General features: G+C 44.7%; 1 protein-coding gene across 1 annotated transcript; it reads left to right on the top strand.

Moving 5' to 3' along the window:
* Positions 1 to 15,920: 15,920 nt before the first annotated feature.
* On the top strand, positions 15,921 to 26,932 carry ACRALDRAFT_210187 (uncharacterized protein; the record flags this gene model as incomplete). The annotated part of the gene is made up of 3 exons (XM_071023078.1): positions 15,921 to 15,932; positions 25,667 to 25,719; positions 26,743 to 26,932. The coding sequence occupies 3 exons, from the start codon at positions 15,921 to 15,923 to the stop codon at positions 26,930 to 26,932; spliced, it is 255 nt and encodes an 84-aa protein (XP_070871286.1).
* Between the last annotated feature and the right edge of the window lie 411 nt (positions 26,933 to 27,343).

The raw sequence follows: 27,343 nt of genomic DNA, 5'->3' as shown, positions 1-27,343 counted from the left end.
CATAGCGGCGAATTCTAGGCCTAATTAGGGTATTATTATAGGTGGTAGTCGGCCCTTTAACCGCGATATCGTTAATAAAGGGTTAATAGCACTAAGGAATAAGGTTATATAGGATACGGGTTATAGTATATATAAATTAGGCCACTAAGTTAGTCGCCCTTTACGGAAGGGTGTATATCCTAAAAAGTCCTAAAACCGTGGCGAAGGTTATTAAGTCCCTTAATTCCTTATTAAGGGTAACCTGGTTATAGCCGGAGAAGAAATCCAGAAAGGAAACTATCTTATATATACCGAAGTCCTCGGAAAACTCGTCGGCCCTAGGCGGGATAAAGGCATCGCGTAGGGTAATAGCGTTAATCTTAGTAGTAGAGTTAATAAGGCGTATATTACCGTCTTTTTTTTTTATAAGGAACTAAGGGTTACGGTAAGCCGCGTGGCTTTCCTTAATAACACCTTTATCCTTCCTATCCTTAATTATCTTAATAATAATAGACTCTAGGGCTCTCGGGATAAGGATCCCTTTCGCTTACTATACCTTATACGGAACCACCTTAATCTTCTATAGCGGGGCGACTCTAGGGTCGAGCCTCCCGTATTCCTGCTAATCCTATATAAGGGTAGCTTCGCGGTTTAGGAGGGTCTTCGTTAAGAGCTCCTTTTCTATAGGCAGCAGATAGTCGGTAGAGTCTAAGATATCTTTAAGTCGTTTTTCCGTAAGTCTTAAGCGAGGGGTAATCTTAAAGAACTTTAGGGTGATTAGGCTAACGAAACGGTCGTTTTCTTATTCCTATATATCCTCAGGGATTTCCGCTAAGATCTTCTGCTTCTAGAGGGGGTCGCCTTTAGGGACGGAACTATCGGACGGCGCGTCGTTAATAGGGTAAATCTTAAGGGCTTTCGGCTTATATATAGTATAGATAGCCTAATTAGGCCCGTGGTATACCTCTTTAATTAGGTCCTAGTGCTTTTTCCTCTTCGCGGTCTATAGCTTCTTTACGGCCACTATAGCGGCGCTAGTAATACGCGCGTCTTTAGCCCTTAGAGCCGATAACGCTAACGACTAGTAAGACTTCCACGCTTCTAACTTAAAATTAGTATAAGTGATTTAGTATAAATTAGGCTAATTAGGGTAACTACGATAAGGACTTATAGAAAAATATAGTAGTAGAGGAAGAAAACGGTGTTTATAGTGTTATCGGGCTTCCTTATCGTATTTCCTATACCCTCGGCCCTAATTCCGTGGTATCGCCCTTAAGGCCACGCACACCCTTAGTAAAAGTGGCTTAATCTCCTTAGAGAACACGAAGGCTACTAGAGACGCTGCGTCGGCGTCCCTAATCGTATATTAAATCTTATCGCCCTCCTTTAGAATATCCGAAGGGTAATAGTTAGCCTTTTCCTTAACGGATAGCGAGGTAGCGGCCCTAGGCTAATAGGTAGGGTCACTATCCTAGAGCTAATAGTAATTAGCCTAATTAGACTAATCCTTATCGATCCGACGCCTCTTATTAGCCTCGTAGTTTAGCTAGCTTTAGTTCCTCGGTATCTCCTTAATCCACTCGTGATAGGCGATAGGTATAAGAATACGGGCGTTACCGAGTATAAAGTCGGTATCGATCTAACTATCCCGGAAAGAAAAGGACGCTCTAGTCTCCTGGATCCATAGTATACTAAGTAATATATCGGGCCCTAGACTAGGGAGAACTTAGAAGTTAAAAACGCCACTCTACTCGCTAACCTATAAACGCTCCTTAAGGTATCTAGTACACGGTTACCCCTCCCGGTTATTAACGCCCTTAATTCGGATCTCGGTCTAGCTAATACGATATTCTAAACCAAAACGCTTTACGGTATTTATAAAGATAGTATTAAAGGTGGCCCCTATATCGATAATAGCCTTTATAAAAATATTAGGGTTATACGTCACGGCACCCTTTCGAGTAAGCCTGTACTTTAAGACTATATACCGGGTAATAACTAGGGGGTTATCGGTTTTAGGGACTACCTCTCTCTTAATAATAGTAAGGGTACTTAAGCTAATATCGTCGGGTCGGGAGAATAAGACGGTATATCCCTTAGACGAAGGTAGGGGAGGAGGTATACTAGGGGGACCACGTCTATTAAGGAAAAAGGCTTTATTAGCGGTTAGACGAATAATCTCGTGCTACGGCTAATTAGTCTTGGCGGCGTGTATCCTCTTATTATTTCGTAGCTTCGTATCCGGGTTAGTAAGAAAGTAATACTAGATAGGAACCTTAATACGGAGGTCCCTGATTTACCTGTCTAGGTCTAATTAAGCTTGCTCTAGGTCGTAAGGCTGATCTATAGAGTAGCTAGGCTTATGTTTACTAATAGTCTTAGGTTACTGTTATTTATGCTATATCGGCGCTTCGTTTATATCCACTTCTTTATTAACGGTTTTAGCTACGAGTAGAGTTAGGACCCGGTAGCTAGGACCAGGGTTTAACTTCTACGGACGTTATTTAATAACCTAATTAAGGAAACGGACGACCTTAGGAGTAGGCTTAACGATCCTCTTACTCCTAGTTATATAAAAAGGCTAAAAGGGGGGCTATTCTTTCCGAGTATCCTTTAACGCGGTATAGATATCCGCCTACTAATAATCGGATATAATAGACATAAAATTAACGCTAGTGCTTACTACGGGAGCCTTAGCCTTCGTTTCTTCCTCCTTTAGCCTAGTATAATATTCTAACGTTACTCGTATAATATCTTTTATCTTAATAGGGAGGCTTCCGGAGTTAATACTAATATAGTAGGCTTTAGCCAGGTCTTTATACTTCCCTTAAAGGCGCGTGCTAAGCTAGTAAAGGATAGACCGCCGGTACGGCTAGTCTTACTATTTAAGGTATATATCCTAGGGGTAGGGCTGCTACTTATTATTCTGGTCTAAGGCGAGGTAGTCGGGATACCTAAACCTAACTAGGTACTAGGTCTTATCTAGCTATAGTACCGCGCACTGCTTATAGCGGTAACGCTCCTATCTATAATAAAAGCAACGGAGGGGTAGTTTATTAATAGGGTGGTATTATAACGGGCCGCCGGAACGGGGGTAGGAATTCCTATTTCTATACCGCGGTGGCCCTTATCCGTACTATATATCGTCCTTATATATACCGACATTAGCCTAATTAGGGGTAATATAATAAGCTACTAGAGCGGTATCCTGCCTCTCCGAAGTGGACTACTTTATAGCGGCGTAGAACGGGGTCTTTAGGTAAGGGTTAGTAGTAAGGATCGTATTAACCTTATCGGCTCCTACTCGACGCGAGAGGGCCACGACTTAGGGAACCGCGTTCCTAATAACGCCCGTACCGTTATAAACCATAGAGATAGCGCACTTCTCTAAAAGCTCCGTTAACTTATTTATATCGCTCCTTATCTACACGGCCGGCTTAGGCACTATAGTAGGCCTTTATAAAATAGTCGGCGTATACGTTATCGGGTTAGCCTAATTAGGCTAAGGCGTAATAGCTAGTATCGGTTTAGTGGTTAGCATAGGAGTAGGAATATCTATAATATTCGCTACTTTATTAATAGGCCGCTTATCGGCTACCTAGATATCTTTTACCCACTCTTTTAGTATATCCGATAGGTCGTAATACCTACGTAGCCGGTTCTTTAAGTTAACGAACTTATACTTTATCCGATTTATAAGCTATATATTAATATCTCGGTATAGGATAGCGAGGAAGATATTATAAAGCTTATAGTCCTCGACGAAGGTGCCGCTAACTTTATTAGCTCTTAACTTCTATACCGTAACGCTTATTAATAGCCGTTTAACTTATTAGACTATCTTAACCTTTTCGTGTTTATATATAAGTCGTAGTTAGCATACTTTATCGGATAGGTCGAGCTATTAGTCGGGGTCTAGGTAAGAGTATTTATTAATAAGTCGTTGCTTTAGGTTCTTTTATCGGCCGCCGGATACTTCGACTAGTCGGATTATCTTATTAATTATAGGACGGATATTAGCCTCCGTGAATAGGCTAACGTAGGAGATTTTATTAGCCTCGCTAAGGCGGTCAAGCTTAGCGTAGTCTTAATAATCCCTAAGGAAGGTGGATAGGGCCGTCCTATTAAAGCGGGGGGCTCCCTTAGTAAAGGGGTTTAGGGGCGCGCGAGATATGATAGTAGCTTTATCCCTTTTATCGTCGTATAGGCTGATATACTAGTAGATAGCCGCGAGCGTCTTTATAGTAAGGCTCGCCTTAAAGTTCTTTAGGATGTTATTAGGGGGCGCGACCTTTATACTAAGAGCGTGGGCCTGCTAGGGAGCGCTTAGTCCGGGGGAAACGGGGGGAATAGGGGAAACGGGGGGAGCTAGCCCGCCGCTAGGGTTCGGGTTATCCTAACTAGGCGAAGGGGAAGCCGATACGGCTCCGTAGCCGGACGCCGGGATACCCTGACCGTAAGAGACGGTTATTAACGGGCCGATACCGGGGTCTGCGTCCCCTTACCTAAGTAAGGCGGTCGCGAGAGGAGGGTTAGCCGTAGGAGCGGCGTTACCCTAATTAGGCGTAACCGTGGTCGCTAGGGTTAGGATAGCCGTATATATACTATTATTATTAGGCTTAGAGTCGCTATAGACTATAACTATAGGGGGAGGGTCGCGATAGTCGGTCCACTACGAAGCCGTTATATTATTAAAAAGGGGGGGTTAATCTATTATAGTAATAGGTTTAGGCAGATTAGGGGAATCAGAGTCTTTAAGAAAGAAAGGGTTAAGAAATAAGAAGTAGTTGTGTATTAAGTCTATAAGTCTAAGGATAATTCTACTTAGCGATAGGGGGTAGGAGGAACCCTTTTCTTAGGGGCCCTAAAGGATATAATATAAGTACTCTCCGCTAAGGCTTAGGAGGGAACCTATTATAGTTAGATTAACAAAGATACCTATAAGGAATAGGATAAGGTATCGCTAGCCGTTATAGGAGATTAGTTTAAGTCGTATCCGGGATTTACTAGCAGGTTCACTTAACCGCCGGGTCTATAAGGGCGTGGTATCTCGGGGCTCCTTAATAGGTTCTTTTAACCGTCAGGGCCTTATATAACTAGATTTTTTTAAAATTCTTAGGGCTAGGGACTTACCGCTATTCGTATAGGCCTTTATTACCCTGATTATAGTAAGGTTAACCCTACGCCTTCGTCGTTTTATACTTAGAGGGTTATAGTAAAGGATTTTTTTATATCTAGGCTTTACGGCCCCTGATAGTCTATGTCCATAGCTTTTCCTATTCTAGTAAGGGAGCGCGCCCTCCGTGTCTATATCTATACTATATCCGGAATCTATCTTATAGTTAATCTATTCTTTATTCTATTCGTCGTACCTTTTTCTTAACTATCTTTCGCTTTTCTTCCTACCTTTACCTTATCGGTGGTAGGGGCCTGTCTCTCCGTCTATAGCTTTTATCTTATTTTTAGTAGGGAGGATCCGTCCCTGTTTCCTAGTTACTAGGTTCTTATTAAGGCCACGTAGGGGGCAGGTTTCCTAGGCTATTATCGTAATCTTAATACTAATTTTAAATATTAAAGCTTTATTTTAATCTCGGCCCCTTAGCCGTATACTTCCCTTCCTATTTCCATAATTAACGTGTAGTTTGTTTAGGTAGGCCGGAACTCCCCTTAAATGCTTTCGGTAACCCTGATTAGACGATCAGGACTTCCTAGGCACCGAATAGATCCGCCTCCGAGCACTAATTAAAGAAAGGCGAAGCCGTTATTATATAGAACGGCTTAGGCAGTGTGATCTCGGATAAGTCTTCGATAACAGGAGTGCTTAAGACCACGAAGTGTATATAACCAAAATAATATATATAATAAGGAGACCTTTAAAAGAGGTTCCTAGAGGTGCGTGCTGCTTTAATCAGGGTAACGTAGCTTAAACGAAGTGAATATAATAAACGTGGCAAAAACTTAGGGTTAAAAGGATAATGATTATATAGGATAATAAGCATCCTCTGTGTCTAGGTGGCGTCGCCACGTATATATATAATATATAAGATAAATAAAAAAGCGCGCGTCTTATAACGTCACGTGACGTCCTAATAACATGGCACTGGGTCTCCGATCCACCCCTCTATAGCAGAACTAACTAGCTATAAGTAATTCACGATATTATCGGACTATAAGGCGCTTAGGTATTTTATAACTAAACGGTCCCTTACTAAGAGGCAGAGCCGCTAGGCTAGCGAACTAGCCTAGTTTAACTTTATATTAGAGTACCGGCGAGGTATTAAGAACTTCGCGGCGGATCCGCTCTCCTATCACGAATAGCACGCCCTAAAGGACTACTCGGATAATTGTAAATAAGGACGAGTAATCTAACTAATACCTAACGCCGCGATCCCTACGATAATCCCCGAACCGGCTATATAGAGGATTTCCGTTAAATATATATTTAAAGTAAACAAAAACTCTAGCGACTCTAGGATAAGACTATAGCGAACCACCCCTAGTACTAAGGTATCCTCGCCGCGATCACCGCGAGAGCTTATAGCTTTAACCTATCCCTTAAATTATAACTATAAATCACGGAATACTCCCTTAACCCCCCGGGTTATATAACCTTCCGGGATTATCTCTAGGTCCCGAGCTCTAAGGAAAACTCGCCGCTTAGGGGACGCTTACTATAGGCGATCCACGACTCTACTATTAGCGGCTACCCGGGTAAAAAGAATATAATTACTATAATAGCCTAATAATTCTTGTAGCCAGGTATAAATAAGAATATACGGAAGTTCGTTTATAACTATAACCCGTATAACAGGAGTACTTAATAGCGAAATATTAAGCGCGGACTATTAAAGCTACTACCTACTAGTAAGGGCGGTATACGCTTCCTATAAACAATCACGGACTAACGAATAAAGTTAGTAACGCTAAAAGCGATAGAAATAAAAAAAGCAGAAGCCTATATAGAACGCTTCCTAAACTATTATTTTAGGTTCCACGGTATACCCCTTTTAATTATTAGCGACTAAGGCTTAAATTAGACTAGGAGGTTTTAGCGATACTTTTATAAACTCGCGAGGATTAAGTAGCGACTTAGTATAGCTTACTAACCTTAAACCGATAAAGGACCTAAGCGACTAAACCAGGTTATCTAGGCCTACCTCTATACCTTTATATACTATTCTTAGAACAACTAGGGTCGCCTATTACCCGCCGCGTAGTTATCGCTTAATAACAGGAAGAGCTTAACGACCTAGCTAAGCCCTTTTTTCCTAGAATACGGATTTTATATCGACCCTATCTAAGTCTATAACCCTTCGCCTATATACCCGAAAACGGCCGACGTCTATAATCTACTAAGTCGTCTATAAGGGGCTATGAAGTTTATATAGGCTACTATAGCCTCGAAGTAACTATAAGATAAGGAAACCGCGAATAAGCGGCGACTCCTAGCGGAATGCTTTAAAGTAAAAGACCTCGCCTAGCTATCTATAGCTCATTACTCTACGCCTAGGCCCTTAAAGAAGCTAAGCTAGCTATACTAGAAGTACCGGGTAATAAAAGTAATTAACACTTATATTATTAAACTAGATATACCCTTAGGTATATATCCCTGTTTCTATAGTAATATCCTAAAGCGAGCTAGCCGCGACCCCCTGCCCGGCTAAGTTATAACCGACCCCTAGCCCGAACCGATTAGAGACGCACTCCACGGTAATAAAGAGTAGGAGGTAGAAAGTATCTTATACGCACGGAATAAACCGTAAGGTCACAGCGTATAACGCGAGGTACTAGTACGCTAGGCAGGATACGCAAAGCCTACTTAGGAGCCACTAAACGCTATAAAGAATATTAAGGCGTTAAACGTTTTCGAAGCAGAATACGGCCCCGCTAATAAGAATAACGGGCCTTTATAAGATGATACTATAAAGAATACGTAAAGACGAAGGGACCCTAATACGAGGCGTGTATAACCTATAATCGTAAGTTAATTAAAGGGGGGGAATTTACTAGCCCCCTTACCGGTTTCTAAGGAGGCAGATAATACCTTTATAAAGGACTTTACTAAGCGATATTATCGCCTAAACCCTGCTAGCTATTATTATTACTACTACCGGTAATAGGACCGCCACCTCCCTAAAGGGCGGCGAGGATACCCTCTAGGAGGCGCGTCGTTACTACGCCCTATAAGCGGACCTGGCGGCGAAGGGCCGCTACCTTATAGCAGAGACCCTCGCTGTTATTAACGGAGGCGGGGGCGGGGGCTGCCTCGGATAAGGAGGCGTAATAGTCGCTACGAGCTAGTTTATAGGCCTCGCGGAGCGAGACTAGAGTTAGCAGCGACCCAGGAGAAGATATAAAGACACTTATATCGTCGTCGTCTAGGTTATCGCGTATAGCGCGACCCGTGTCGGCTAAGGGCTTAATAAATTAGACGGTAACGGCGGGTAGCTAAGAAGTTAGTTATAGCTATTTAGCCTAAGGATCGTAAAGAATTTATAGGGCGGTATATATAAGAACCGACGGCGTATTCGTAGCACTTAGGGTAGTAGTAGTAGTAGTGGTCTTTTACGTCGTGGTATCTCTCTATCTAGAGCAAAGGACGCCTAAAACGGCAGTCCTCCGTTGCATTATAAGTAAATACAGTGTTCGTATAGTGTCTCGCACCCTAGTAGCATATATACCGTATAGTACTTCTCTATTAAGAAATAATATAAACGTAGTAAAGTGAAAAACGTAAGGAAAGAGGAGGAGGGGAGATAGAGAGTATTATACTACTATAGTCGCCTATAGCGTAAGAGGAAGGGTTCGGGATTTCGGTTAAGTGTTATAGTATACGGAACCGCGGGGCGTTAAACACCCTCCGGTTTATTATATAGTGTTATTCTATACTACCGGTTAGGCCTGCGTGGTAGTTACCGGGGCTCGAGCCTCGTGTAGCCGCTAACCCCGTTAGGGGGGCAGGCTAGAGCAAAGGCCCTAAGCGCCGTTCGGGGGGGAGCGTTCTAGACGCGTTAATCTGCCCGGGTAGTCGTGGAGGGGGGATATTTCTATTAGTCTAGGGGCCCGTATCTAGGGCAGACCTTTTTAAAGAAGAGGGTCGAGTATAGGTGTTATATAAAGCTAGGCTATTTATGCCCGAGTTATTACGCCACGTGCTAGCGGCGGCCTATCTATAGGATTACCCTGCCACGGGCCTTCCTATAGAAGAGTGGGTAGGCGGGGGTCTTAAGTTTACCGTAGGAGTATATTATATATACGTCCTAGTAGTTAAAGCGGTTATAGTATACCGCGAAGTCTCCGTGGCCAGAGCGGGCCACGAGTAGCCTATATAGCGGTTATCTATCTAGTATAAGGAGTTTACCTATTAGGCGAAGAGTAGCGTCCAGGTTAAGTAGCCTATAGCTCTAGGGTTATTTATTCTCCTACTACTCGTAGAAGGCTATAAGCCTAGCCTATCTAGCTTTCCGCTTAGTATAGTTATAGGTGGGTTAGCGTTTATAGTAGAGTATTTATTAGGCGCCTTACTTCGCGAGGGCGTCCGCTAGTTTATTCCCTTTAATACCGGAGTGCCCTAGGGCCTATTAAAATTCGATTAGGATTAGACTATACTATACCGCTTATCTAATATCAAGGAAGGCCTATTATAAGGATATCAGGGTAAATAGCCCGTTAATCCCCTATAGTACTATAGAGTTATCGAGGTAGACTATAATTACCCGTATCTACGCGTCTAATTTATTAAGGGCCGTATTAACTCCGGCCTTCGCCCCTTTAACCTCTACATCGAATACCTTAGCGGCGGGGAGGGGTCTATAGCCGGTGTATATAAGACTAGTACCCTTATATATAGCGTACCTATAGCCTATCCCGGCGCTAGTTAGCGTGTCTAGTTACGAGCCGTCTATAAAGACGGTGATATCGTTAGGGGTCCTGGTATTAAACTAGGCGCGGAAGGCTATAGTAGTCGACTCTTTATCTAGGAGCCGTCTAGGGGCGCTTAGGTAGGCCAAGTAATCTAGGGGGGCTAATACGGGCGGGGGGGTATCGAGTATAAGCTAGCCGGCTTCTATAAGGATAGTCGGGTATACGGTATTGCCCCTATTATAGAGGGGTCGGTGGGAGTATAGTCGGGTCCGGAGGGGGTAGGACTTATCGAGGGTACTAAGGCGGAGGGAGTGCCTAAAGCGGGAGGTATTAAGTAGTAGGTTAATAGGGGGCGTACTAGATTCCCTAAGTATAGCAGGGATTAGGGTAGTCTTCTATATAGGGAGGCAGCCCCGGATAACGAAATTAATAACGACCTGGATTTTAGAGATCTAGTCGCGGAGTCCGTTACCGACCCTAGGGTAGATACTATATCTCCGTTTTACGCCGGGGCGTGTTAGCCTAGGGTACTAGATCTCGGAGCCGTATAGCGCCTTCGGGAGAACGATAGTATAAACGGCTTTATATATAGTAGCGGGTAGTGTACCGCTATAGACTTTATTAAGGCCGCGGATATAGCCCGTAATGGACCGTGCCTTAGCTACTCTATTCTCGATATACGTTTTAAATAATAGGTTCTTATCTAGCTAGATACCTAGCTATCTAATTACCGGGGTAGCTATTATTTATTTATCCCCGTGTTATATACGGGGGGAGAGGGACTCCCTATAGCGGGAGAAGTGTATAACCTCGGTCTTCCCGGGGTTAAAGGAGATAGCGTTTAGGCGGCCCTAATCGATTATCCTATCTAGGAGTTCCTAAGCCGCCTTTATCGATTCTTCTAGGTCGCGTCTAACGCAGAGGATACCGTAGTCGTCTACGTATCCAAAGCGTAAGGCAGCTAGGCCGATCCGGTGGATCGGTTTAGTATAAAGCAGGAAGAGGACTAGGGAGGCTAGGGACCCCTAGGGGAGGCCGCACTATAACGGGGCTATATTTATAATATAGCCCTTATAGCGGACCCGGGCTTACCGGTTATCTATAAAGCTATAGACCTAGGATATAAGGTTATAGGGCTAGCCTTATTCCCTAAGCCTATAGCAGAGCCTATTACGGAGGACAGTATCGAAGGCTCCCTTAATATCTATAGTGACCAGGGTAACGACCTAGCGTTTACCGAATACCGCCTCCACGTCGTGTATAAGGGCTACTACTATATTAATAGCAAAGCGTCTTAATAGGGCGCCGGCCGTTTAGGGGTTTAGTATCTTATAGGATATACTAGTCTAGGCGAGTCGGCGGCTAACTAGTCGCTTAAGACCTTTACTAAGGCAGGAGAGGAGTAAGATAGGGCGCTAGCCCTTATAAATACTAGCGTCCCTATTCGGCTTCGGGATTATTACTACCTCCGCTTCCCTAAAGGGTCGTGGGTAATAGCTAAATTAAAGGCAGGCCTAGTAAAGTCTTATAACGGGGGCTTAGATTACCGGCTATATAGCCTATAGTATCGTTATAGTGATTTTATCGGCGCCTAGAGAAGTATTCCCGATAAGCAGCACCGCTCTCCGGACCTCCTCGGGGTGGATCTTATCCTGCTAGGGAAGGGTCTGCCGGGGGCAGGTCAGGGTAAGCGATAGGATATCGTCGGATAATAACGTCCTTTTTAGTAGCCTCCTTCGTAAAGAGGCTGCCTTCTTACTAGGTGTAGTGATTATCCTATCACCGTCCTAAAGAGGGGGCGACTATAGCTGGGTCCTAGGGGCGTGCCAGCCTATAATCCTATATAAGTCCTTATCTTCTTTAATACCTTCTATCTATTCGCGCCAGAAGCTTACTTTAGCCGAGCGGACTAAGGACCTTAGGGTAGCCCTGGCTGCTATAGTATAGGGGGAGGTAGGGTCTCTCCTCCGGGCATAGTAGTACCGGCGCCTAGCTTAGGTATAGTCGTCGGTCTACTAGGTCGCGGTTTTATAGGTTAGTCGGCAGCGTTAGCCTACTAGCCGTAAGGAGCTGGTTAGAAGCGTCGAGATAGCCTCGGCGGCGTGGTCTAGGTCCTTTATCGTGTTAAGGGTATTAGGTAATAGCTACACGTTCTATTAGACTTCGGCGGCGAATACTAGGATCTTATCTAGGGGTAGGCGATAACGCTTTATCGCCGGTAGGGGGTATAGAGGGTCCGGGAGTAGAATTATAATCGTGTAGTAATCGGATCCGATATATAGATAATCCGTTACTTATACCGAGGCTAGCGGGATATTAAAGAAGGCGAGATTAAGGGTATTACCTGCGTTATATATCGGGGTCCCTAGGGTATTAAGGAGGGCGAGGGCTCGGTCCTTTATCTAGTTAGTAAGCTAGGCGGCTCCTCTATTAGGGGTTATACCTAGTTACTAGGTATAGTAATAGGCGCTAAAGTCTCCTACGATAAGGGTCCTTTATAGTGGTTCCTAGTTATCCAGGATATCTAATATATAGAGTTCGTCGCTATCTCTATAAACGTTAACGATATGAAAGCTATATACTTTAATACCGAGTATATCTCGGTAGGGTATATTATAAAGGTTAAAGGACTTAGGGGTAGCGGGTCTTTCTTTACGTATATAAGTACTCGGGGTCGTGTACCTATAAAGTCCCAGGATTAGACCGGGGATAGGCAGTCGTATAAGGGGTGTGTTTTTATAATATTAGTTATTCTATTAAGTAAATACTAAGGCTTTTATAGGAGGACGATATCTACGCCGTCGTGGAAGGCGTAGTATAGCGCGATATTATAGGTAGGGCCTCCTTTTCCTATATTCGCTTAGAAGATCTTAAGCTTCCGGTCTACTATTTAATACTATTAGTGGTTATTATAGGCCCGGAGCCCTACTCTATATCGGAGCCGGGGTCCATATCGATATCTATCGGCGCTAAAGTAATGCCTCCTTCGCTAGGGGGGATAGTTACTACGAGTTAGTTAATAATATCCTCGCTTTAGAGGGTTTATTTATCGAGGGGGGGTCCTATACTAGGGCAGGGCCCTATTCCGGGGCTAGGCCCGGGTTTAAGGCGACGTCTTAGGCGTTAGCTTCGGTGTTCGTGTTAGCGGCCTCGGGGTAGGATCCTAGGAGCTACTTATTAACCTGGTTACGGGCAAGGGAGTAAAGGCGGGAGCCCTCTTTTCGTATAGCCTTTTACTAGGCCTAGGTTAGTCTTATAATAATTCCGTTAACTATCTTAGGGCGGGCAGGGCAGGAGTCGAGGTCGCTAGGGTAGGGTCCTTCATAGTTAATATATTAGGGGAAGTTACTATAGGCCGATTCGTGTTCCGGCTTATAGTAGATACGGTAGTATTACTTACGGTAGCATAGGCGTGAGCTATACTAGTTATAGCACTTTATGTATTATATAGGCGTTATTTTCCGGGGGAGCAATCTAGCTAGTCCGCTATAAAGATATAGAAGGGTTTAACCGGGGAGGCGAAGGAGGCGATCCAGGTCTAGTCGGGCAGGTCGGGTCTATAGGCCTTCCTAGCGGGGAAGATCCGAACCGGCTTTTACCCTATTATAAGGGTAATATCGTGTTCTATAATATCGGGGACCGGGATAAAGCCGGAGAGCCCTCGGATCTTAGTAGGGATATAGGGAATCGTATAAGTGGCCTAAATCTAGTATATTAAGTAGTTTAGAAAGCTTAGCACTATAAGTAAGTAGGGATATTCGAATTCCTACGGTCTTCGCGGTAACCGCGTAACCGGTTAGAATCCGAGCCGTTACTATAATATCGCCGCTCTAAAGCGAGTAGCCCTCGATAATTCGGCGATAGATAACAGCTAGGTCTATAAGGGCGTATTCGCTATCCCATAGTATCCGGATAAAGATCCGGCGGTCCTAGAGAGCGCCCTATTAAGGTTTCTTAGGCTTTATTCGTACGTCCTATAGTTTAGCCGTAGCTAGCGTAGGAGCTAGCGCCGGTTTTAGAGGTGCGTTTATAGTTACCGTGACAGTGGCGTAGGTCTTTTTTCCGCTACCGGCGGTTATTATAGTATTAGCGTTAGACTACGGTCCTCGCTAGAGTCGTGGTCCCTATTAGGTATCTTAGTGTCCGGGCAGGGAGCTAAAGAGGTAGTCTACGAAAAAGGCGGCGTAATATTTAGTCTTTTCCGGGTACTCTTTAGCGAGTCCTTAAAGAGTGTCTATTATAGCCTTTCTTATATAAATCAGGCGCTTTTATTTAGCGAATATCGGTATAAGTCGATTTATAATATTATATAAAGGGTTAACCGGGGCGGAGATAATAGTAGGTCGGCCTAAAATTAGGGGGGGCTCGGCGTGGCTAGTGGTCGTGTTAATTAGTCCGTTAAAGTTTTCCCTGGATTATGCGTAGCTAGGACGCGGTAGTTGTTTTTTAATCGCGGTCGTGACTATAGGAGTGCCCTCTACGTTTAGAGGCGACGATAATACGAATAGCCTTTTCCTAGGGGATTTAAAGGGTAAGCCTTTTATTACGGTGATCGGGCTTAAAGCGGCTATTATCCCGGGGGCGGGGGGCCAAGAGCTAACTCGCGTTAGGGTTTCGGGGGGGGCCTTAGGGGACGCGGGGGGGGCCGGCGTGGCGGCCCCTATCGCGTTAGCCTGGGCCATGGGCGGGAAATTACGGTCTGTTAGTGTTTATAGTATAGATAGGCGGTAGGCACTAACAGTCCTAAAAGTAGGAAAATAACTAGGAAGGAGAGTTATAGCACTTAGGGTTATTAGGGGCCGCGCCGGGCCCGGATTAGTTATAGCACGTTTAATTAAATTTTATTTTAATATCCGTAATATAATCGGTATAGGAACAATAAAAGGCCTTATAGGGGCGACTGGGAGGGTAGGCGGGGCCGCGCTATCTCTTATTAGGCGTGGCCGGCTACCGGAATATTAGTAAGGCCTTTATAGCTAGGTATAAAGACGCGTCGTATACCTTATTATTACTAGGGTATTTACCGGTGCTTATTATTATAGCGATAGCCTCCTTAGCTATTTCCTAAGCAAAGGGGGCGGGGGAGGCGACGTTATTAGTAGCTAGCTACTCTTTAATAATGCCCTCGCGGGCATAGTAGGCGTTATAGCGGGGCGCGGATATCTAGACGCACTCTATTAGCTATAACCTAACTAGATTAACACAAGGACTTATCGGGAGACTTATAATAGTTAATTAAATAGTCAAAGGGACGTTATTTATTAAATTAACGAAAAAGACTATAAGTACGGAACGATTACGCTGCGAGTTAGTAGAGAATAATACGGCTCTAAGCACGGAATAAGCGATAAAGCTTATTACTAAAATAACGTTATAAGCTTATAAATAAAGAATTAACTATAAATAAGGAATAATAGAAGAGCGGCCTTTTTAATGGCCACGAGCGCGTAACGCGAGTAAAATCGATTAAACTATCGGGAACCCGAAGATAACTACCGCCTCCCCCCCGGGATACCGTTATAAAGACGCCGTAAGGGCGGCGTTATAGCCGTATCGCGAGTTAACGCGATAGACGGGGTCGTTCCGACCTTAACTTTATAGAATTTTTCCCTAACCTACCCACCCTAATCGCAGGGATAATCCGATAAACCGCCCCCCTCGGGCTAGAATACTACGCGGAACCGAACTAAGACCGAAAGGGGACTACTATAGCCCCCGAATTAAGATATATCCAGAGTTAAGACGGTAATCCAGAATCTACTAGCTAATAGGAACACGATTAATTAGGTCGTTAAGCTAATAAAAGAACTATTAACGCTCCGGTATCTCCGTAGCGCTACTATTATAATACCGAGAGACGCTGTTCCTGCCCGGGCTCCCCGGTGCAGGATACAGCGCACCTAATCTTACAGTGCCCTATTTATAGGGCAGAAAGAGACGCCCTGCGGGAAGCCCTAGCAGGCCTACCGCTAACTCTACCGCTGCTATTTAGTACTAAAAAAGGATTACAGGGCTTACAGGCCTTTCTTTTAGCTACTAAGATAGCTACGGCAGAGTGGTTTAAGGGGCAAATTACTATGGATTCTGCGGTCTGATTTTCCTGGTTTGGTTTTCCTGACTTTAGCGTAAAGAACAGGGTATTAGGCAGATTGATACGGAGGATTTCCTTTGTTATTTACTGATTTACTGCTATATAGCACTGTACTTAGCTGTCTTTTAGGACTATAGCGCCTAGCGCTATAGCCCGCCGCGCCATAGCTCTAGGGCTGCATGCGCGTAATGAATAAAAAAAAAAAAAAAAAAAAATACCGGTAGCCCGACTCTATATAATAGTAAAATAGACTATCCGCGAGGAGCTTCGTAAAGGGATAGGCGGGGCTAAACTAACCTAGGCCGCCGTTACCGCCCGCGCCGCTATAGTACCCCTAAAGGACCCCGCCCCCCCTAAAGTGATACCCGCTAAATACTATTAAGAGCTAATTATCCGTTATAGGGACCTCCCTAAGGACTAATAACTATAAAACCGGACCCCTAAAAAGATCGTTTAAGCCGTAAACGCTATAACCCCCCGATATAACGCCGCTATAGCACGGAAATTACTTAGCGGTAATATCTACCTTACCTTTACCGGAGGGGTATAATAATAGTCTACCTAGGCGGAGCTCTAGGTTAAAAAGGCTTTTAGTAAAGGGGCGACCCTAGCTACTAGGACCTACCCGGTACTCGTAAAAGCTATCCCCCGCGATACCCTTAATATATTATCTAAAGAAGAACTATTAGTATCCTTATAAGCTACGAACCCCGAGGCGAATATCCTTTATACCCGTACCCGGCTACCCCGCCGCGGCACCGGTAGGGTTACCCTGCTACTAATCGAGTCGATTACTCCGGAAGGCGCCGCGAGCCTTATATATAACACCCTCCTTTTTAAAGGCAGTAGCTATATATATAAGCCCTATAACCTAGACCTTAACCCCCTCCGCTACTATAAGTGCCTTTAGTTCGGCTACTAAGCGAATAGCTATACTATAGCAGAGAGGGTATACCGCTACTACGCTAAACCAGAATCGACGTATTAGCAGGGACTCGGATAATATAGCGCGGTGGTACCGGACTAACCCTATAAGTGCGTAGCCTATAACGGTAACTATAAGGCCTTTAACGACTCTTACCTACTCCTAAAAAGGGAATCAGAGAAGATACGCGAAGCTTATAAGTACCGGGTATAGGACTTCGACCTTACCCGCTAAACCAAAGCGGTATACCTATAGCACTAACTAAGCCTACCCTAGCTAAACTTCTCCTAGCCCCTAAGCTAAGAACCGATAATCCGCTAAACTAAAGGCCGCCCCCCTAAAAGAACCAGGGGCTAGGAGGGCTCCTTAGTACCCGGCTAGATAAGTATATATATAATCTAACACGGTATAAATAAGGCACTATAGTAGGAGCTCCGGAGCTAAGTAATAGTAATAGCCATAGCTATTAAACCGGCCTTAGCCTAACCTCCCTAACCCTTTAATTAATAATAGGTATCCGCGTCCTTATATAGAATATAGGGAGGAAGTAGGCGCGGAGGGAGCTACTACTCCGGTAACGCGCCGAGTATAATATAATTAGGATTTAAGAGCCTAGGCTTAACCCCTTCACGAAAAGCCCTGCTTACCCCTTTTATAGGGCCTACTAACTAATCTAAGGAGGTGGCCGCGCCCTTCTCTATATATATAAAAAACACCCCCCGCACACGTGGATATAGCGGGCCTACCACGACTCCTATACGGTTATATTCGGAACCAGAGATAATACCCTTATAGTCTAGTCTATATATTCTAAGAACTATTAATCCGCCGGGACGCCCTAGAATACTCTACTTACCGATACCCTCGATACTATACCGTTATAGGGCCGCTATATCCTTATTAGCGATTTTAACCTCTACCACCCCCTTTAGTCCCGGCCACTATATTACTACCCTAGAGCTAACGCCCTCCTCGACCTTATAACCCGTTAGGACCTAAACCTAGTTACCCTACCTAGTATAACGACTTAGTACTACCTAGGCCGGCGAGCTAGTATTATCGACCTTATATAGGCCTTATAAGGGCTTTACTATAATTATAGTGGTACCGATAAAGCTATTATTAGCTTAGACCACTACTCCTAAATTATCTATATATACATAACCCTAGTACCCGCGATAACTATAATACTATAACGGGACCCTTACCGACTAAGCTAGGTCTAGAAGGACTTTAACCCCTCGGTTATAGACCGACTTACCCTTACCCGGATCCGCTAGCTAGGCCCGCTTACCTCCGTAAAAAAGATCGATATAATACTAGACGCACTAATCGAGGAGCTTACTAACCTTACCGATAAGGTAGCACTATAGCGCCGCGCCGGATCTAATAGTTACCCCCCCCCCGCCCTTAGTAGAATATAGAGCTTACCGCCCTAACTCGTGATACCCGAAGACTCTATCGCCGGTATATAGCTAGAAAGTCCCGTAATCGGTAAGAGGAATTCTAGGAAGCGGAGCGGAAGCTCGATAATACTACCGTGTTAATAAAGCGATAATACTAATAGCACCTCCTATACTCTACTTAATAGAACGATAGTCTCTTTTAGCGCCTATAAAAGTAGGCGCGAACTAAAGGATAGTCCCCGCCAGACCCCTTTTTAGTCCTATTACTCCGCCGCGATAACGGTAAAGGCGAAGTAATAGTATCGCATAAAGATAAGGCTAAGGTCCTTAGTTAGAAGTTCTTCCCCCCCCCTAACCTATTAACCCCCGCCCCCTTAGGAGGCTATTTCCCTCGGGGTAGGAGGTGCGCCGCGATACTACCCCCGCGGACGTTTAAGGGCGCCTCTAAAAGATAAAGGCCTAGGTAGCGCCCGGCCCTAATAGGCTCCTGGCCGGGTTCCTTAAGGCGTGCGGGCCCCCCCTTTATTATTATCTTAGTATTATCTTTATAGCCTGCCTAGTAATAGGCCACTTCCCTATATAATGCCGTAGCGCCACCGTCGTAATCCTTAAGAAAGAGGGTAGGTAACTAAGTGACTATAAGACTACGAAGGGCTAGCGCCTAATATCGCTCCTTAGCACCCTAGGTAAGGTCCTTAAAGGGATCCTTGTTAACCGTATCGTGGCCGTGGCGAAGGAATACTGGCTCCTCCTAGAAGGATAGATAGGTAACCGCCCTAGCCGAAGTATAAAGACCGCTATATAAAGGGTCTATAAAGTAATACGGGTAAGCTAGGCCCACGGTAACACCGCGTTAATACTCTAACTCGATATTAAGGGCGCCTTTAATATAGTCCCCTATACCCGGCTCCTCGAAGTGCTCTAAAGGAAAGGCTACCTACCCTAGCTAATTAACTTAGTCTATAGCTTCCTATATAACCGCTCGGTATAACTCCTTTTTAATAGCGAAATAATACCACCACGGTATCTCCTTAGGGGAGTGCCCTAGGGCTCCTTAGTCTTACTTATCCTTTTTATCCTTTATATCTTTACCCTTTATAAAGAGCTTAAAAGAGTGCCTAAGTCGATAGTCATAGGGTTCGCGGATAATACGAATATTATAGCCTTCGGGAAGACCGAGGTATAGACGCGGCGCCGCCTTACTATTATATAGGATACCTGCCTAGACTAGGTAGAGGCGAGTAGACTATAATTTAAACCCATAAAAAGTATATATATCCTTTTTATAAAGTCCTAATAACCCCTATCTACCCTACTCTTTTTTAGCACTATATCGATCCTATTATTAGAGTCGACCCGCTTTTTAGGTATTTAGCTTAATAGGAGACTCGACTTTTAAAGGTATACTAAAAAAGTAAAGAGCCGACTCGCTACCTAAACCTATACCCTATCTAGGCTAAGCGCGGTAGCGTGGGGGTATAGCTTTACCGACGCGCGGTATCTTTACTTCGCGGTGATCCGGCTAATCGCTGCCTACTACGCCTTAGCTATTTATAGGATTAGCGCGGGCCTTAAGCAGGGCCCCGCCGTAACGATTACCTTAGTATAGAACCGGTGCCTCCGGCTTATTACCGGGGTATATAGGGCCACGCTAATCCGGGTTCTAGAAAAAGAGACCTTTATCCCCCCTCTTAACCTTTACCTCTCGCGCCTTAGTGCGTAGAAGGTCCTCCGTATCCAGGAAGAGGGGGCCGCGGAACGACTATTAGCCGGAGCTTACGCCACGACGCGCGCCCTAGCGGCACCGAACCGATACTATAGGACCTAGGCCGCCCTGGCCTAGACTACCTAGAACGCCGCTTTAATAACCTAGATCGGAAGCCCTGTTATTACCCCTTATAAAGCTCTCCTTAAGGATTAGGGCTAGTCCTGGATATAAGGCCGGAACCACTAGACCTATACCGTAACGGCGCCGAACCGTCCCCTGATACAACGCACCCTTCGGAGATATAAAGGCCTCCTTAAACCGTAGAGCTCGGCGCTTATATAGATCCGGATAGAGAAGCTAGGCCTAAGGGCCTTCCTAGCTAAGGCTAGGGTCCCCGGCTTCCTAATACCACGCTGCCCCTATAGCGATAAGGGGGCCGAAATAGCAGAGTATATAATCCTTTAATACTAAAATATCTAGGATAAAGCGCGATAAGACCTTTTCGGGGCTATCGGGAGACTATTTACGATAAGGGGAGACCTTTATAATATACTCGAACACGAGTCCGAAGCTAGGGTAATCGCGAAATAGTTCCTTTAGCAGAAAAGGCTTAACGATTTCCGGCTAGCCCTCGAAATTATAACCGCTTATAAGAATATAATAGTATAATAATAGGATAGACGCGGCACCGTATAGGATATTATTAGCTATCTTTAGGGGCCTATTCTAGGCCGGGACCCCCTTAGCACCAAAAAGCTGCTACCCTACCCCTATTACTTAGTAGCGTTATTTAAACCACCCTCCTTAGTAGAGGCGCCCGTATCGGTATCGCTAACGGTATTATCCTTAGAGGCGCTAATATCGCTAAGAGCGTATTTAAGTCCTTATAAGGAGTTAGCTATAGGTATTATTAAGCCACTATAATAAAACTATCTACGAGATAACTAAGAATTAGACTAAGCTTTTTATTAACCTTAGCTAATATACGTCCTTAGGACGCTAATAAGGTGCTACCGGTAATATAACCGGAGGGCTAGGCGCGGTTAATAGCCTATACGAAAGAGGCGCTAGCCTCCTCTAGTCGCTGCCGGGCCTATATAAGAAGTTAGTAATATACTATTATAGTACTAAGAGGAGTCTATTTATAGCGGCGATATTATCGCCGGCGGCTATTACTATTAGGAAGGCCGAGTAACGAATTATAAGGCGTAACTAACGCCTCTTAGCGGATAAGGGGACCTATTACCTACCCACCTAATATTAGCTTAAGTCTAATAGCTTACCGATAATACTAAGGTAGCACCGTCTTAACCCCGGATCGACTTATATTCTAGTAAGTCCGACGGCTATTAGCGTACTAGATATAGGCTATACCCGTATTAATAGTATTAGCGTATTTCTTAATATTCTTAGGTTCCTTACCCCTAAGCTTTTTAGTATAGCGTAGATACCTACCCTAAGTTAGCTACTAAGCTCCCATATCGGCGCTACCTTAACCACGTATAGTATAATATAAGCAGCCCCGGCCTTATATACACGATTATTACCGGCGGGCGCTTTTTTCTTACCTTTACCCTTCTTAGGCGACGTCTTCTTAGGCGGTATCTAGAGTTAGTATTAGCGAGCGCCTATAAAGGCACCACTATGCTATCGGATTACTTATAGTTTAATTATTATCGCTATTACTTATTTCTTATATTATTTAACTACCTAGTCTATTAGCCACCTCCACTATAACCCTACTATAAGCCCGCTACTTAAACTATATACCGCTACCACGAATTAACCGAGGAAAAGGAATATATAACGCTATAAGGCCGCGCTATTAGTAATAAGGCGCCGCTATAGAAAATACACGGGAACGGGCGCGGGGGTGGCTAGCAGATAACCTATAAAGGGATCGGTTATATTATAGGAAGAGGGAAAAGGAAAAGGAAAAGGAAAAGGGCGAGGATATCTATTAACTATCTACGATTATAGGCGGGGCCCTGCCCTGCCTACCGGATCCGGAAGGTACCTGCCTTAAAGGAGGTAGGTGGCACCTTCCTGCTTTATTATTTTAATAATAGAATAAGGGATTAGCCCTCCGGGGACGCAGGGGACCGTATCTTACGGTCCTCCTATAAACGCCTTTCGGTAGCCCTTCGGGGTTAACCGACCCCCCCGGGAGGCCTAACTACCCTTTTATTTAGGCTAACCTATACCTTAGCCTACTCCTTCCTGTTAGCTACTAGACTAGAGGTATAATCCAGATACGTAATACGGCGGAATCGGGGCTATATCGGCACCGCGGTGGCACCACTCCACTATAAGGAAGTGTATAGAGGTTTTTCACCCTAGGGTTTTTCCCCTTTATAATAATCTAGGAAGGACCGTATAGCCTAACTAGGCTCCTATATATATAGGTTAAGATAGGATAGCGGAGTAAGATAAATAAATAAATAAATAAAAACTATAAATAAAGAACCAGGTAAAGCTATGCTTATACTATAATATTAAACTACGGAATATAATAAAAGCCTATAAAGGTATTTATTATAATAGTTTATAAATAAAGAAGAAGGAGTAACTAGGCGTTTTTAATATAAAGAGTAAGCGTTTAGCGTGACGCGAAACGCTAGTAACTTAGGAGCGAAGTCGCTATAAACGCCGCGCGACTCGAATATATTCGATATAAAGGAGGATACACGCCTCCCTCGCGACGCGTTTAGGCAATAATAGATTCGGCACTTAGTTATTACGGCCCCGGAGGGGGGAGGAGGGGGGTAATATCATAGGTTAACCCCTTAGAAGTATAGTTCCGGTATAAGGCCGGAACTGCTAATTAGCACGTAGACCCGATACTCGGACCTTACGCTACCCTTACCGCGGATTCGTATAAACCTAGTAAATCCTGCACCTCTTTATAAATCTTTCCTTTCCTTTCTTTAATTCTAGCTAATATAATTATTCGGCCTTACTTAGTACGATTAACCTATAACTAGCCGCTTATAGTAAGTAATCGAAAGAGGATACGAAGATCCTTAGAATAGACGATTAGATTATGCTATATTCGCTCCGGAAGCTATTATTAATAAGTATATTACTATAGCAAGAGCTAAAGAGATCGTACTAGAATACCCGTAGCTATAGTTTCTATTAGACGGTAGTTAAGTTATCGCCTAGTGGCCGCAGTATAACTAGTCGTTCGAGCAATACCTTATAATAGCGCGATATAATGCCCCCCGCGGCCTAGATAGGCACTTTCTGCACGGATCGGCCCGCGGGGCTAGTAGAGTGATAGTAAGAGAGACGGGCTCCCCCATACGCGTGAATAATACGCTAATAGCTTATTAGAGCCCGAACCTGTATAGCGTTAACCTGTCTGCCGCGATATTTAATAAGATTAACGAGACTAATAGTATTAGCCTTACGTTAGCCGTCATAATCGATAAGCTTAGCGAGGGTAATATCGACGTGGACTTATTTATTACCGCGACTAAGGAGCACCGTGAATATATCTAATAGTATCCTATAGTTATTAAGGACTATATATAAACGCAAAGAGAACGCCTTACGCTAGCTATATATTCTATTATAGATATTCTGGCCTAGATAAGCCTATAACTATCCCTAACCGATACCGGCGCCGCTATACTAAGTAGCACCACCGCTCCTAGGACGCGGCTATATAACGGGTCGGGCCTAGCGGGTCTAAGTAAGAGAATATTCTATACTAGACACGGTAAAGATAAAATATAGGTATAGGCGGCTAAGGCCTTCGCCGCTAGGCTTAAGGACCTTAACGTCCGGGCTTAAAGAATAGACTTCGCAACAGACGGTTAGATATTACCTATTATAAGCTAGCGTAGTCACGCTATTATTACCCGGCTACCGACCGCTAAGTTTATAATACAGTTTATTAAGGACCACGTTATACCTAATAAAGTCTAGTAAGCGGCCGACCTACTATTCCTTATCGCGATATAGCGTATAGAACGCTTTATATAGGTGGCCCGGTTAGAATATAATAAAGAACTAGACGAGACTAAGAAAAATACTATATCCCTCCGCTTAACTAATAACGCCTAAACGGTAATAGACCTTATCCACCACACCGCCGCTATTTATAACCACTATAGTAAGAATAGCCGTAAAGGGCTTCTGGCCTTATACGATATAGTAGGCGAAGACCTAAAAAGACGTCTAGACGATATTACCCCCGAGGATATAGCCGCTATCCTCGACTTGCCTATAAAGGAATAGGGATTACCTAATATAGACCCCGAGGTTCCGGAGGTTAAGATACTATAAAGGGACGGCACCAGAGGAACTCGGCTTATTCGCCTTTAGATTTTTTCTTATTTCTTCTTTCTTTTAGGTATTCTTATTTTCCTTTATCTATATTAGGTCCTAGATTAGTAAGTATATAACGGAGGGATAGGCGGCCGGGCGTAATTACTAGTATTATATACGGAGCCTAATAGAGTTAGGAATATACGCTATAAAGTGCTATTCTATACTATAGCTTTTATTTATTTATTTAGCCTCGGCTAAAAATAGAGAATAATAACCGCGTCTACCACTTATTATTAGTGTGATAATCAGCCACGCCGAGTCTAAGTTAGACATCGTAGACCTTAAGGGACGGCGAAGCCCGCGGGACGCAGGGCTTTATCTCTCCCGGGGCATATACTACGCACCACTATCCGGCACTATACCAGGACCTAAAACCATATAGCTCTAGATTAGTACTAGCACTATACGAGCACTAAACCCGTATAGCGCTGGATTAGTGCTAGCCCTATACTAGCACTAAACCAGTATAGCACTAGACCGGTGCTAACACCGTCCTAGCACTATACCTAGTATAGCGCCTAGCCTTAGATAGCCCGAGGTTCCTCCGTAGATATATATAGCCGGAACCTCGGCCTCTCCTTTAGAGAATATATCCTATTTATATATTATTTACTATACCCTGAGGTTACCTAACTTAAATCCTCTGGTAGGTCCTATAGTACTGGCTAGCCAGAGATATATACGGTTAGTGTATATTAGTATTAGTTCCTTTTTATAAAGGGCCTTATCGATATCTCGTATACTAACGGCCCGGATTAAGGCGTTAAACTCGTCTTTTTGTTTTCCTTTTAACTCCCTTCCTATTAATTATATCGTGGCCGTAAATACTAATCCCGACACTAGCCTTACCTCGTAAATAGCTTATATATCGGCTAGTTCTTTTTTGCCTACTAGTCGTAGGTTAATATTAGCGACTCTATAGTATCACTTATAATTCTTTATATAATATATAATATTATTATATTCTAGCCACGGCTTCCTTAAGAATATATCTTAATCTAGTCCTTTTATTATATAAGCGAAGACTTATTATATATAGCCGCTAATCTTAAGCTTAAACACGGCGATCCTAGCGCTAATAGCCGGCTTAGACGTATCTAATAATGCTTTTAGTAATCCTTTTCTGTTATTAACTAATAGTAACTAAACTCTTCGGGTAAAGCGTTTATTTATAATAGCGTAATAGCATCCGGGTACCACGGCGGCCCCGTTACTAACTTAATATATATACGAAACTCGTGGCATCGGCTCTTACCTCCACGAGCTAGACCCACCTTTTCCGCGCAAGCGCCCCAAAACGCCCGATATTAGTATCGTTTAATTGCTCTTTTCGAGCCCGTTACGCGCACGCACAGCTTCGCCGTACGCAAGCCGTTATTATGCCGCAAAATAGGTGCGAAAACACAGCGTGGTGGTGCGCACGCAAAGCCGCCCGAAAATTCTAAGGTGGCCCGTGCGCCCGCTACCCAATCAGAGCCCGGGCCTTCTAAACAGCCCGCACAGACCACCCAGCCTCACACCGAGCCACCCACTAAGCCACGCGCATAGCCATAATAGCGTATATAAATAACTAAGTTAATATAACGCCCGATTCTAATATAATAAGACCGACCCGGCCGCCCTAGCCGCTGTAGCAGCCCCGAACCCCCGAATTCGACCCCCCGGACCCGGCCCTACCTAGCCCCACTTTTCCTAAAACGGCTAGGGACGGGGAAGGGGATATAACTATAGAAAACGCCGATTCCGATAACGATTCTAACGAAATAGCCCGCTATAAAACGCCTATATAAGCCTCTAAACAGGACCATAGTGCCTCTATAAGCCCTATACCTAGAGCCCCCTCTAGGACCCGTATAAACCGGTATATAGCTAACGATTCGGAGGTCGAAAGCCTCCCTAAGTCCCCCTCTAAGGGCCCCCTTTAGGACCCCTTCTAGGGGCCCCCTCCTACTAAACCTGCTAAAAAACAGGGTCTAATTAGCTCTGCCTAGGCTAAAAAGACCTAAAGACCTGCTAAAGAATTCCCCCCTCTGCCCTAGAAGTCGACTAGTTCGGCTAGTAAGGCCCAGGTTAAAGGACTTCTCTAGCAGGCTCTTTAGCTAGTTCAGCAGGCCTATAGGCTCGACGCCGCCCCCCCGATTAAGGCCCTTCTTACAGGGCTTAAATCCACTATCGAAGGAACTCCCACGGGTCCTATAACCCCCGTGGCACCTATTACCTTAGCACTTAAACAGAAGGTTAACGATCTGGCTTAGGCTGTTCGTAAACTTACAGAATAATAGTAGCAGCAGCAGCCCCTTTATAAGTCTACAGATAACCAGAGCCCGTCACCTCTACGAGCTGGACCCACCTTTTCCGCGCAAACGCCCTAAAACGCCCGATATTAGTATCGTTCAATTGCTCTTTTCGAGCCCGTTGTGCGCACGCACAGCTTCGCTTTACGCAAGCCGTTGTTGTGCCGCAAGGTGGGTGCGAAAACGCAGCGTGGTGCGCACGCAAAGCCGCCCGAAAATTCTAAGGTGGCCCGTGCGCCCGCCGCCCAATCAGAGCCCGGGCCTTCCAAACAGCCCGCACAGACCACCCAGCCTCACACCGAGCCACCCACCAAGCCACGCGCATAGCCGCAACAGCGCACGTAAACGACTAAGTTAACACAACGCCCGATTCCAACGCAATAAGACCGACCCGGCCGCCCTAGCCGCCGCGGCAGCCCCGAACCCCCGAATTCGACCCCGGACCCGGCCCCACCTAGCCCCACTTTTCCAAAAACGGCTAGGGACGGAGAAGGGGATATAACTATAGAAGATGCCGATTCTAACGACGATTCTAACGAAATAGCCCGCTATAAAACGCCTATATAAGCCTCTAAACGGGACCGTAGCGCCTCCACAAGCCCTACGCCTAGAGCCCCCTCTAGGACCCGTATAAACCGGTATATAGCCGACGATTCGGAGGTCGAAAGCCTCCCTGGATCCCCCTCTAGGGGCCCCCTCTAGGACCCCTTCCAGGGCCCCCCCCCTGCTGAACCTGCT

The sequence above is a fragment of the Sodiomyces alcalophilus genome (genome assembly GCF_042370955.1).
Source record: "Sodiomyces alcalophilus JCM 7366 unplaced genomic scaffold ACRALscaffold_9, whole genome shotgun sequence".
NCBI lineage: Eukaryota > Fungi > Ascomycota > Sordariomycetes > Glomerellales > Plectosphaerellaceae > Sodiomyces > Sodiomyces alcalophilus.
Note: the sequence above shows the minus strand (reverse complement) of the source record. Positions and strands in the feature narration are given on the sequence as shown.